At 34.8% G+C, this 12,282-nt stretch overlaps 3 protein-coding genes across 4 annotated transcripts; 2 read left to right on the top strand and 1 right to left on the bottom strand.

Moving 5' to 3' along the window:
- Positions 1-58: 58 nt before the first annotated feature.
- On the top strand, positions 59-3,697 carry LOC116349397 (exonuclease mut-7 homolog). The gene is made up of 10 exons (XM_031780810.1): positions 59-290; positions 390-582; positions 649-786; positions 863-1,077; positions 1,148-1,353; positions 1,425-1,733; positions 1,807-2,134; positions 2,761-2,875; positions 2,943-3,089; positions 3,166-3,697. The coding sequence occupies exons 1-10, from the start codon at positions 234-236 to the stop codon at positions 3,594-3,596; spliced, it is 2,139 nt and encodes a 712-aa protein (XP_031636670.1). The 5' UTR covers positions 59-233; the 3' UTR covers positions 3,597-3,697.
- Positions 3,692-4,692, bottom strand: LOC116349402 (glutaredoxin 3). Its single transcript, XM_031780816.1, has 2 exons — positions 4,496-4,692; positions 3,692-4,414 (listed from the first exon to the last, which is right to left on the bottom strand). The coding sequence occupies exons 1-2, from the start codon at positions 4,543-4,545 to the stop codon at positions 3,811-3,813; spliced, it is 654 nt and encodes a 217-aa protein (XP_031636676.1). The 5' UTR covers positions 4,546-4,692; the 3' UTR covers positions 3,692-3,810.
- Positions 4,693-9,264: 4,572 nt separating this feature from the next.
- LOC116349368 lies at positions 9,265-12,080 on the top strand. 2 transcript variants are annotated; one of them, XM_031780769.1, is made up of 4 exons: positions 9,265-10,263; positions 10,342-11,167; positions 11,228-11,459; positions 11,678-12,080. In XM_031780769.1, exons 1-3 carry the CDS (start codon positions 9,280-9,282, stop codon positions 11,302-11,304), a joined length of 1,887 nt encoding a protein of 628 aa, XP_031636629.1. In that variant the 5' UTR covers positions 9,265-9,279; the 3' UTR covers positions 11,305-11,459; positions 11,678-12,080. The 2 variants fall into 2 exon arrangements, with proteins under 2 accessions (XP_031636629.1, XP_031636628.1); XM_031780768.1 differs by having other exon boundaries at positions 10,342-11,459.
- Positions 12,081-12,282: the final 202 nt, after the last annotated feature.

The following is a 12,282-nucleotide window of genomic DNA, read 5'->3' as shown; positions in this document are numbered from 1 at the left end:
TGTTTGGAACGAACGGTCATCGGGCAACACTGTGTTTCGCACTTTCAACATTACATCAAACGTCAAAAAAGTAGTTTTCGGTCAGAAGAGGAGAGAAAAAGAAGAAAATTGCATTGTACAAAGCCAACAGACAGTGTTTTGTTGGTGCAATTTTGAGTGCAAAAAAATTGATTTCTTGTTACTGGACATTCAGCATCGGTTTTATTTTGTTTAATTAGATAAAAAAACACACAATGTCCAGACAAAAGAAACTCATTCCGCAGCGATGTCCCGCTGGAATGGAGAGTGATGTAAATACAATCTATGCATTTTTTTTTATTGGTTTATCGCGGTGTATTGTTTGGCCCGTCGATGGTTTATTGATGGGATTTATTTCTCTTTGTGAACAGGATGACAGTGATGAATACACGTACTTCGGTTCATCAATGCAGAACAATATCAAAAAGACGACAGAAAATTTGAAAATGAAAATTGTGCCAGACATCACACAGAATGCTGCTTTAAACGGTTCGTCGTTTGACGCAAGTTTAACGAGTGATGCCGCACAATGGTTACAAAGATTACGTGAAACTTGGCTGGCATGTATGTGTTTCTGTGTTCTATCATTGATTTAATCGAATTGAAATGGACTTGTGGTGTGAATTTCAGATAAAAAAGGTGTCATCACAAGCAATTTGCTGAAGCAATTTTTCTTGTCACGTGCAAACCCATTTGTCGACGCACTGAAACTATATGCGAACTGCCAAAATGCAAATACCGTTAAGTCAAACACGCTGGCTTACATAGGTGAGTTTGAGTTGGTACCACGTGATTTTTCTGACCGAAATACAACAACAATAACAATATGTTTTCTCATTTGCAGTGATTGAAGAATTCCACCGTTTTAAGCATGAGAATCAATTGGTTGGCGCACCATTTTTGAATCCAAATTTGAAAATGGTCGCATTCAGTTTTGGACGACAAAGTAATCATCCGACATTTTTTAAAATGATGGCCAGCATATTCGAACTCTCACGCGAAAAGGATATGTTTGTTGATAAAATTCGTGAAATCATTGCCGAACATAATTACAAAGATGTACATGAACATTTCCGCATCCAAATTCGAAATGTGATTATTAAACAGTTTTATTGTCATTCATTCATAGGCCTGCCAATTTGCACACGATTTGGAATTACACGATGCATTTACGATTTTCGATTTTGTATTTCCATTGGTGCTGCAAGACAAAATCAATTCAGCCGAACCGTTTTTGGAGCAGGCCAAGTCATTGCAAATACCGCTTGTCGAACTGCTCGATTCGCTGCTTGATCGACACTCGTCCATAATGAACTGCGCTGATCCATACATTGCGTAAGATCTTTACTGACTATTCCAATTTTCTTTTTGATCATAAAAAACATTCTCTGAATTTGTTTCTATAGCAAATATGGATACCGTGATCTATGCGTATATCGCTTGCAACCGAAAACTCTGTCCAAATTAATCAAGCGATTGGTAAAACAATACAACATTTCCGATGATGCAATCCCAAATGTGGCCAAAGGAACCATTCGAGGGCAATTGCAATTTCTCATTCGGAAGAATTACGGCGAAAAAAGTTTAAGCAAAGACTCTTGGCGCGAAATGGTACTTCAAATCGTACAAAAGACTGCTGAACTCAATTTGAAGTTAGAATTAATTGATGGTTGCTTGTTCAATAATGACATGAATGAAGCGGCTTACTGGGCCAAGTAAGTTTTTAGCTTGCTCGAATAAACACGGTTTGTCGATTGATTCGAATAACGGTTCAATTTTTTTTTGTAGATATTTCAATGTTCCGATAAGTGAACTGCCGTTAGTCGTGCAAGAGCATATCAAAGAAAATCGTGATTCAGTTCAACGTAAGAGCTGCAATAAAAAATGTGATCAAAATGATAATAAGCGAAATTCGCCGAAACGAAATGAAAATCGTTCGGATCCGAATCGATATTATCAATTAAAATTAAGTCCATCCGCAAATTTCATTTCGTATGTGGATCGTCGGGGTAGTTTTGATGAAATGTTGGGCTATTTGTCACGTCAACCGTTGGTCGCTTTTGATGCTGAGTGGAATCCAATCAAAACTACATTCAATGAACTCGCACTGATTCAGGTAATTTCGAATTTAACAGGAAAATGTATATTGGTTGGGTTGATTCATACCATCGTTGGCAAGCCAACCACTTGATTCACATTTTTAAATACCACTTTAAATCCAAAAACCGGACTTTCTGTTGGAATAAAACAACAGCTAGATTCGAACTAACCGGACTAACTTTTACTTAACATCACGATAGTTAATATATAGTTACCGAACAATGGATTTGTTCGATATGTGTTCTAATTCCATTAATATCCATTTTGCAACATCCGCTATGCGTGAATAGCTATCAATAGAACAATGCTTTCAAAAATAACTATAAACATTAATATTTTTGTAAAACCCCAAATCCGCTAAAACAATACAATATATTTGCCATCTGGATATTTCAGCTCATCTGGATGACATTAGGCGATGATACGGAGTGAAACAATAGAAGTGATTGTTATAGTTATGATAGATAGTATTTCTATTCCCAAAACAATCATTACTATTGTTTTCACTCCGTATCATCGCCTAACGTCATCCAGATGAGCTGAAATATCCAGATGACAAAATCCAAATAAAATCTGGCTAAAACACATCAAAATATTAATATTATGGGAATTCACTTTTTTGTTGCTTCAAAATTTTTTCAGTGTGCCACAACCGATCGAATTTTCTTGATTGATGTAACCTCGTCTGATATTACAATCGATTGCTGGAATAAACTTGCCACAAATATTTTCAATAATTTGGAAATTTTGAAGCTTGGTAAGTGGAAACGTGTGCAAAACATAAAAAAGAGTCAATTGTAAATGATTTCCCTTTCAATTTACAGCATTTTCTCCGCTTGCTGATTTGAAATTATTCCAGAGACTAATGCCGGCATTTAGTGTATCTGTACAAATGATGCAATCGTACTTAGATTTACAGGCATTATGGCAAAAGCTCATCCAGACACCGAACTTCAAGTTTCCATACGAAGGTACCAATGTCTTTTATCATCTTTCCCATTTTTTTATTATGAAAAACTCATTTTTTCCATGCAATTTATTACACAGATGACGAAAAATTGGAAACGGGAGGTGCCCTATCGAATCTGGTACAATTATGTTTTGGCAAGCCGTTGGATAAGTCAAATCAATTTTCAAATTGGAATAATCGTCCGTTGCGTGAAGAGCAAATCATCTACGCTGCACTCGATGCGTTCGTTTTGATTGAAGTTTATGACGTGATTCGAGCTCAATATATGTCGATGAAAAATCTTGACGATTTCGATGAATTTGTGCACAGCTTTCTCATCGAGAATAAAAACAAAATTAGCGTAAATAAGCGAAATCAACAAGGCGCCGGAAATGGTGCCATTCCGACAAAATCACAAATGCGATCGAACAATAAAAATCATGAACCACCGAAAAACCGTCCACATTACCGTTCACACCGAGACGATGACGCATCGAAACAATCATTCTATCCCAAACCATCCAACTGATATTAAAAACAAAATATTCAAGTCATGAATAGACATAATCATTTATTTAACACAAAACAACAACTGAAAAAAAAAAATGAAATAAATGGACAGAGTTTGAGTTTAAATTTGTGTGTTAGTTTTTATTGTTACCATTGGAACTTATGCGATGTAGCGTTATGAAAATTGTTAGCAATTCGCAAAATGAAAATGATTGTATTATGGATATCTGGTTTTATCCATTCAATGTTGAGGTGAGTTCATTGTTTGCTACCAATTCTTTGATGATGTCCAATCCACCGATCAGCTCACCGCCCACATAAACCTGTGGGTATGTGGGCCAGTCTGAATAAACTTTTAGTCCTTGTCGCACCTCTTCATCGGTTAAAATGTCAAATGTATCGTATTGAACCTTTGTTTCGTTGACAATTTGTATGAGTTGCTTAGAGAAACCACAGCGTGGTGTATTTCGATCACCTTTCATGAAAATCATCACCTTTGCACGATTGATTAAGGCCTTCAGACGGTCGTTCAAACTTTCTTTTGAATCTCCGCCACCATTTTTCTCCACAAACGATTTACACTTCAATGACAGCGCAGCGATGTCAACACCATCAATACGATCTACGGCTGAACCGCTACGAATAAACAACACTGTTGGAACGGCTTCAATTTGGTGCTTCAACGATAGCTCGGATAAATCTTCGGCGGGCACATTGAGGAACTGTAGCGCAGATGCATAGTCTGGTTTTTTACTCAAATCGTTCATGACATCTAATATTTGCGAGCACTGTTCGGCCCAGTCAGCTGAGAATAACACCACCGAGACCTTTTCTGACCTATGTTATCATTTTACAAACTATCAGTGTTAAATATACATTGTTTTTTTCCACATCAATTCAGTCGAGTCGAATACTTACGCAATTAATTTTTGGTATTGCGCTACATCTTTCACTGAAATCACCGACATGATAGTTGCCAATGGAGTTATTTTTATTGTATAAGAATGTAAATTTTACTAAAAAGCGTACGTTTTCAGTCAATTATTGACTAAATAAACGATTTTGTTAACTAGACTAACCAATGAAACAATTGGGTTTAAGGTTATGAAATGTCAATAACTTCAACTCTTTTTTTAGTTGCTACTTCACGCTGTACATATTTCGAATTTTCGACATTCCATTCGAACGTAATTGAAATTTCTCAGCAGTTCAAAGTTCGAAATTTGTAGACTGAACCTATTCGAAAATGAATTTATTGAGTAAATAAATTGGAAAAACCTACTTTTCTGCATATTTTAATTATATAAATACTATTAAATAGTTATTATATAAATAGTATGAATGGAATTTGTTTCTATGAAAAAAGACGATAAATTCAAATTTATTCTTTCATTTTCGAAATAAACGTGTTTTTTTATTCATTATTCAACCCGAACCGACAAATATTTGTCAAAATTTAATATTTTATTTTGGGCTTCAACTTGAATGTACATTCTTGATGGATTTGAATAATGAATATGCTCGGTTGTTTGTTGAATTAGTCGAACAAAGACCATCGTATGTTGAATGTCGATCCTTGCATTTCTAAGCTGGTGATCCTCGTTCGTACACTTGTTTACCTACAATACTTGTGTATCCATAATTACTAGGGTGGGTCAATTATTTTTACTCGATGGGCACATCGCGATTCTGGTACTATGGGCCATAACAAGTATTTTTGCCCACGGAACCATACCTATAAAATCATTTTCGAGCCTGCCCATTTTTAAGTATAGATTTTTTCCAAAATATTTAAAAATCGACTTAGATGTTGTATGAAAAAGGCAAAAAAGCATTATTTTTTCTCTAGACAAATGTGTATACGGAAGTTTTTAGGGTCGAGGAATCCATTTTTGATATTTATTTTGCGATATAATAACGTTTTGATCTACCATCACTTACAATGGCAAATAATGTAAAAAACTGCATGATGGCGCCATCTCTATGTGCTCATGAAAATTAGAACAAAAAGTTTGTGTAGAATGTTAGTTGTTTGAAGTTTGAATACGGAATCATTTGTTGTGACGTCTGTCATTTTACGCTCGATAAAGATATACCGTGTAAATTGAACAAAAACCGATTTATTATTTGTAATTGGTGAATTTGTGATGGAAAATAAATTGAAATTACTTTGCACAGTTTGTGTCATCGAAATTAACTGCGAGGACGTTGCATATCACATGGTTTTTCTTCACACAAAATCAGTTGACATTTTTGACTTTTTCGCACCAAAAAAAAAATGTTTTAATTGCCTTTGGTGCTCGTTTGGATCGCGAGTTCAATGCCAAGCACATAGAGATGTCGCTCGGAACGTGAAGCTCAAAAAAAATATACAGGTGATATAGAAAGCAAGTGAGGGTAGGTTTTGATACGATTTCCATACAAAAACTGGCAAAAATGATCATTTACTTCTTTTTTTCCATTTTTTTTTGTTGATGTTGATTTTATCATCGGATCAAAAAATTATGTTCTGCAAAGTTGTTCAGAATGATGAGAGAAATTTTTTGGGTCAGTTGCCCTCCAACTCCCCCACCCCCTAGGGGATCAGGGGTCATAACCCCTTAACCCCTGATTTTTTTTTACCTGAAACCCAAAAATTCGGCTCGAGCATGCCAAAAAACCTTTAGAAAGTGTTTTTTCCAGATGCCCTCCGAGACAATTTTCACAAAAAGTAAGATCCCCCCATTTGGGGTCAAATACTATGAGACTATGGGGGATTTTGTGAAAATTGTATTTTGGGATGCGCATGGTATAATATTCATTGACTATCTTAAAAAGGGCCAGACTATCAATAGCGACTATTATATAGCGTTATTGGAGCGTTTGAAGAACGAAATCGCGAAAAAACGGCCACATTTGAAAAAGAAGAAAGTGTTGTTTCACCAAGACAATGCACCGTGCCACAAATCAATGAAAACGATGGCAAAATTGCATGAATTAGGTTTCGAATTGCTTCCCCATCCACCGTATTCTCCAGATCTGGCCCCCAGGCTCGAAAATGATTTTAGAGGTATGGTTCCTTGGGCAAAAATACTTATTATGGCCCATAGTACCAGAATCGCCATGTGCCCATGGAGATTTTTTCGGCCCCCTACAATTTGACCCACCCGAATAATTACACACCAAATGACGGTACTTAAAATCATCCTCGGCTAACCGCATCATTGCACTGTTTTTATCATTGACCATAGTCGTAAAATCGCTGACGTATTTTCTGTAACATGAATTGAGTGTGGAATTGTCGCATTTCAAGATATTTTAGTAAATTGCACTCACCCAGATGGATGATAATGAAATGAATTAATATAAGACATATCCGCATTTCTATGTTGCATAAACCAATCCATAACCATTACTGAGATGGTGTGCATCGTTGGCTCATAGTAGGTTGCGGAAATTTGCTAAAAATTGTTGGCGTTTCAATAAACTAAATGCGACCAATCAAGTTTTTGGTTGAATTAATCCATTTTCCGTAGTATAGTTTAAAAGTTTCTTTTAATGATACCCAAATGAGCATGCTTTGAAGACATTTTGAGCATAGTTTGAAGATTCGAAAATGATATGATAATTAAATTCTACTAAGCAAGTTGAATTTTGGCTCCAGAGACTTGTTCTGCTTTGTTAAGTGATGAATATTTGATTTTTATAATATTTTATTCTCAAAATAATAAAGTGTTTATAAAAAATAAGTGTGCGTTGACATTTTGGCAAATTGAACAAATTTTGAAAGAATTAAAGTTAAATTTTACATTTTACTACAAGCAGTAAAGTTTACTAGTCTATTTGAGTAAATTAAAATAACACAACCCAACGGACAAATATGTAACGTTTTTAGGACATTTTAACGTTAAAAAATGTAACGCTTTAACCCATTTTTGTGGCAATTTTCGTGTCAAATGGAAGGTAGAATATAGGCATAATGTGAACCACTTTTTCGGCTTTTTCGTGTTGCGATACACAACAACATCTTCTGTGTGTTTCGATTGTTTCTCTTTTTGTTATTATATTCTAAGAAACTGTAGCGGCAATACAATGTAAACAAATGTAAATAACATAAACTCGTTGAGTTCATAATATCGTATTCATACGATTGATTTTAAGCAAATGAAATTTGAAAAACAAACCGGAAAAAAAAGAGGATGAAAATACAAATCTTACTCTCTTCTCTCTGTGTGTGTTTCGATTGTGCATGAATAAAAAAAAACATTGCGTAGGAATTTCAAGTGACTGTGAAATACATTTATAAATGTACCTTTTTTTTAGATTTGTTTGATTTGATTTTAGTTTCAGAAACATTTTTTTATTTTTTTTATTTCATAATTCAAATTCGAATTTCGAATTCGAAACATGTTTGAATGTGTACGACATTTGACAGTTGGTAGCTGTGTGTATTGGTGTGTATCATATCGAAGCCGATTTTTCTGATTACATTCAAAATGTGCTTCGTAAACATTGCATCGTATCAATTAATTTCTTTGAACTAAATAGGGATTTTTTCGCATCAAAATATTTTGAAGTTATTGTTAAGAATAAGGTAAGTAATTATGGTTAAGTTGCCATTGTGTTGAAAAAAAAAAAAACAAAATTCAGTGATTAATAAATGGAATTCTTGTACATGAGATTCATTTTTTGTTTATCGTCATTTTAGCAACGGTTTGGTGTGTTTGGAACGTAACTGTAGAAGTCACTCGATGTCAAATGGAAAGATTCACAGTCCGTTTTGTGACAGTCTTTGTATTCATTTCAAAATAAAAAAAAAAAACATTTTCATCGTTTTAATCAGGACACAGCGTTCTATAGTATAAGAAGTTATTCATTTGAATTGTGATATGAGTGTGTTCTCATTTTTTGTTTGTAACAAATTGTGCTTTGCTTGTAAAAGGAATTCTTGAGAATTATGTGTGAGTGTTTATATTAGAGTATGAAACATTTTGTTTGTCGTCATTTTTGGCTAACATTTGTTCCAATGATTTTGTTTGTTCGATGTTAAACGGATAAATTCACTGTTGGTTTTGAGATTGTCTCTGTTGTTATTTCAAAATAAGAAAGCATTCATAAAATTGACGGTGAATATTCCAACAAAATTTTCATCTGCGGAATATTGGAAAACATTTCATCATTTGAATCAGAATACAGAGTGACATCGTTGAGGTAAGAAGTGATTAATTTGAATTGTGATATAAGTGATTGTCATTTAAATTGTGATCTCATTTTATTCGTAATCTATGCTATTTTTGTTGCATTTTTTTTCTAAATTTGTGTCTATTTTTTATTTTCGAATAATTTAATCAGTTTTTTGAGAATGAACAGAAAAAGACATGGATGACGACGAGCTCGATGATAATCAACCAGAAGAAAGCAAATACGTTGTAATAAAATGTGGACTTCAAACAATCCTGCGACAACAACATGAACGGATTGAAAGAGTTGGAGAAGTTGTGACCAAAATGCTATTCGAGCGCAGTGTTCAAATGACAGAAGTGGCAGCATTGGCATCACTTTCTATTCTTTTTATTTTGAATGAAGCACTTGATAATGACGATCGTGCATTTTTTTTGAAACCACATCCAAGCCTGTTCATTGCCGATTGTTTCAGAGCGGTATTAAACCAACACGTTAACAATATCAGAAGTCAATTTCGGATATTGCCCGAGTTTCGTTTCATGGTAGAAAGAAACAGTGAAGAACAGTTCCGATGGCCAGATGATGAAAAGTTGGGAAATGGTTTGAGATATTTTTATAAACAATATATCACAAACATTCAAACCAATACCAACACATGGTGTGAAAAACGACTTGAGAATTTTTTTCGAATGCGTTGTTGGTATCGCAATCGATTCAACAATGGCTCAAGATTTGATAACATCGACATCAGAAATGCCAAAGAGTTTTCATATCGATTTAAGAATTTAACAAATGGTAATAATGTGGATCCACAACGCGTTGAAAAATTCAATATTTTAATGCGAGATTTGACTGAAATTGGATGGTCGGGAACAGTGAGTATGAAATTTTTCGCAAAATATCGTTGGTTTGAATCACTGTGGTTGTTCGGTCAAATGCAACGGCAAATAGAAGTGTATCACAGTCATGCCGAACAATGGTATACCATTCATGAAATGTTTCGTAACAATCCGAACTTTCAAGAGCCAACAATCAATCGACCACCAAAAATAAGCAGTTTTGCTCTTATACCATTATGCGACTACCATTTGAAAAACGTGCGATTGGACATTAAGGACTTGTATTATAAAATTGTAAACGAGCTTGATTTGGTGCCTTCTTTTCTCAATACGCAGACCAACCGGATGAATAAGAGAAATTTAAAGTACTACACCCAAACTGATCGATCAGGTCTATGGAATATGTTGTTCGATGTCGGTAAAATAAATAAATTGGGCAAATCGAAACCATTCCATCATCAGATTTTGACCGATAGTGTTTCAATATCCATAATGTACAAGAAACCACAGCGACAACAACGACCACAGCGACAACAACGACCACAGCAAACAACCCAAGCGAATCGGGGGCCGGAAAAACTCATTGGCAAGAAATACATCATTGGAATCGATCCGAATGAAAAATCGTGGTTAACTGTAGTGCGTCGCAACATTCAAAAAACACCTGATGAGCCGGCTGTTGAGGTAAGATATTTTGAAATGTAATTTGAAATGGTTTTGAATAGAAACTCATAGTTTTTTGTATCATTTTGCATTTTGAAGGAAAACATTATAATACCAAACCAGCGTTTTCATTGGGAAACTCAGCAGAAAAAACGAGACAAAGAAGCGAAAAAGTTGGCTGGATGGTTTGATATCGAAGAGAAGGAACATCTCAAAACCTACCCATATCGTCCACCATCACCACGTAATTCAACATGGAAATCATACATTGAATATCGCATTAAAATGTTACGAAAAGGAATGGCAGCTTATGCGACGCGTGAATATGCACGACTGGATTTAGACCATCACATTCGCTCGACCAGAGTAAATGATCAAATCGCCGTGCGTGTGACAAACAACAAACCGTCGTTGGTTCAATTTGGTGCTTGGGCGATGAAACCCGATCGACCGTTTGGAATAAAAAAGCGTAAAAGATGTCCGGGATCGCGTAAGTTTCGTGTGAGCATTAAGAAACTTGGACATTCAGAAGTTGAAATGCAAGATGAATGGGGAACATCACAAACATGCGCGAATTGTCAGGAACGTTTTCCAAGGCACACAAAAGATGATCGATTTAAAGTGTGCTACGATTGTAGAGCGAAAAAGATTGATGGCCTGCCAGATTCAGTCGCTGGACTGCCAGATATCATTGTGTCAACGGTCAACAGACGTGTTTTGAGAAGAAAACGTGCAATTATTAAGCGACAAATTATCGATGGCAATCGTGAGGCTGTGAACGAAAAAATTCGGACTGGGCGTTTAATGTCAAAGGTTAAAGTTACCTACAAAAATTGGCCATTAAATGTTGATGATGATGATGTTGTTCCACAAACAGTTACTTGGCACCGAGATATTGTTGCAGCAAAATGCATTATGCTCAAAGGTATGAATCAATTGGAAACAGAATATTCATTATTTAATGTATTTGCTTTAAATTACATAGGACTTTGCCGGATCTTTGATGTACCATTGCCAGTTTCATTGTTAAGACCGCCGGACTACAACAACAATGTCAACTAACAAACATCATCAATTAATCATACATTCAAAAAATTACATAAAATAAAATATTTTAACTATTATAGTTAGCTTAGCTAGACATGAACAGACTATATAAAGTCTTGTGGTCTAGTTGTACAATAGTACAACATTGTACGGAGGGGGAGTGCCCGTAGGTGAGTAAAGTTTTTAATTTAAAAAAATCATTTTATACCCAGTTCAACTGATATTAATGGTTGTCTTTCCATTTTTCCATGTTTTCACACCTGAATGTTCCACCATGCCAAACCTATGGAAATGACTGAAACTACACACGAATCTAACCCCGAAAACGACCGTCAATATGTGCTTCATAATGGATACATTTGCCCTATCAATTGTTTGCTGGGAATAGAGCAAATTATCAAGATATCACAAAACAAATTGAAACGTTCCACAATGGGAAGTAGTGCAAAAGTGTGGATCACCTCAAACCTTCTCATCGCCTTTATCCTTATGAATTTTTCTTCAATTAATGATTTCATAAACTTAAAAAATAATTTTTCGTATTGGACAAAATGTTCTAAAAATGTTCTTATGGAAACTTTAAACGTCCTTTCAGGCAACACTGAAACGATTAAATTGCTAATTGAAAAGGAAGAAAATCTACGAGATCCAATCAGAATGAAAAAGTACGCATTCCTTATCATTCAAATCACGCTTGGCGAATATTGTATCAAATCTGCGGCTAGTAGAAATGCGACATTTCTAGATAGGATCATGTATGGTTGATTTGGAGACTACATTAATTTATCATATTTTATATTTCTTTAAAATATTCAGCTATTTTTTGTCGATGAGATTACATGACAGTTTACATATATTTTTAGATAATGATAAAGACTTTTGTGTTTTTTAATACTTTACGTAAAATGCAAAAAATACAGTGAAATCCAATACAAATGATGATTGATTTAAATAAAAAAAAATCTGCACTGCAACAATTACAATTCATTGTCG

The sequence above is a fragment of the Contarinia nasturtii genome, unplaced genomic scaffold (assembly GCF_009176525.2).
Source record: "Contarinia nasturtii isolate CC-2019 unplaced genomic scaffold, AAFC_CNas_1.1 Cnas_scaffold_2861, whole genome shotgun sequence".
NCBI lineage: Eukaryota > Metazoa > Arthropoda > Insecta > Diptera > Cecidomyiidae > Contarinia > Contarinia nasturtii.
This window is presented reverse-complemented; position numbering and strand designations above follow the sequence as displayed.

What these genes read in the sequence shown, in the direction of transcription:
- LOC116349368 (XM_031780768.1), top strand. Translation starts at nt 9,280, where the DNA reads ATGGTAGAAAGAAACAGTGAAGAACAGTTCCGATGGCCAGATGATGAA. An exon ending in CTGATGAGCCGGCTGTTGAG is followed by an intron (nt 10,264 to 10,341) that starts GTAAGATATTTT and finishes TGCATTTTGAAG; the next exon opens with GAAAACATTATAATACCAAA.
- LOC116349402 (XM_031780816.1), bottom strand. Translation starts at nt 4,545, where the DNA reads ATGTCGGTGATTTCAGTGAAAGATGTAGCGCAATACCAAAAATTAATT. An exon ending in CAATACCAAAAATTAATTGC is followed by an intron (nt 4,415 to 4,495) that starts GTAAGTATTCGA and finishes ATGATAACATAG; the next exon opens with GTCAGAAAAGGTCTCGGTGG.
- LOC116349397 (XM_031780810.1), top strand. Translation starts at nt 234, where the DNA reads ATGTCCAGACAAAAGAAACTCATTCCGCAGCGATGTCCCGCTGGAATG. An exon ending in CCGCTGGAATGGAGAGTGAT is followed by an intron (nt 291 to 389) that starts GTAAATACAATC and finishes CTTTGTGAACAG; the next exon opens with GATGACAGTGATGAATACAC. An exon ending in ATGAACTCGCACTGATTCAG is followed by an intron (nt 2,135 to 2,760) that starts GTAATTTCGAAT and finishes AAATTTTTTCAG; the next exon opens with TGTGCCACAACCGATCGAAT.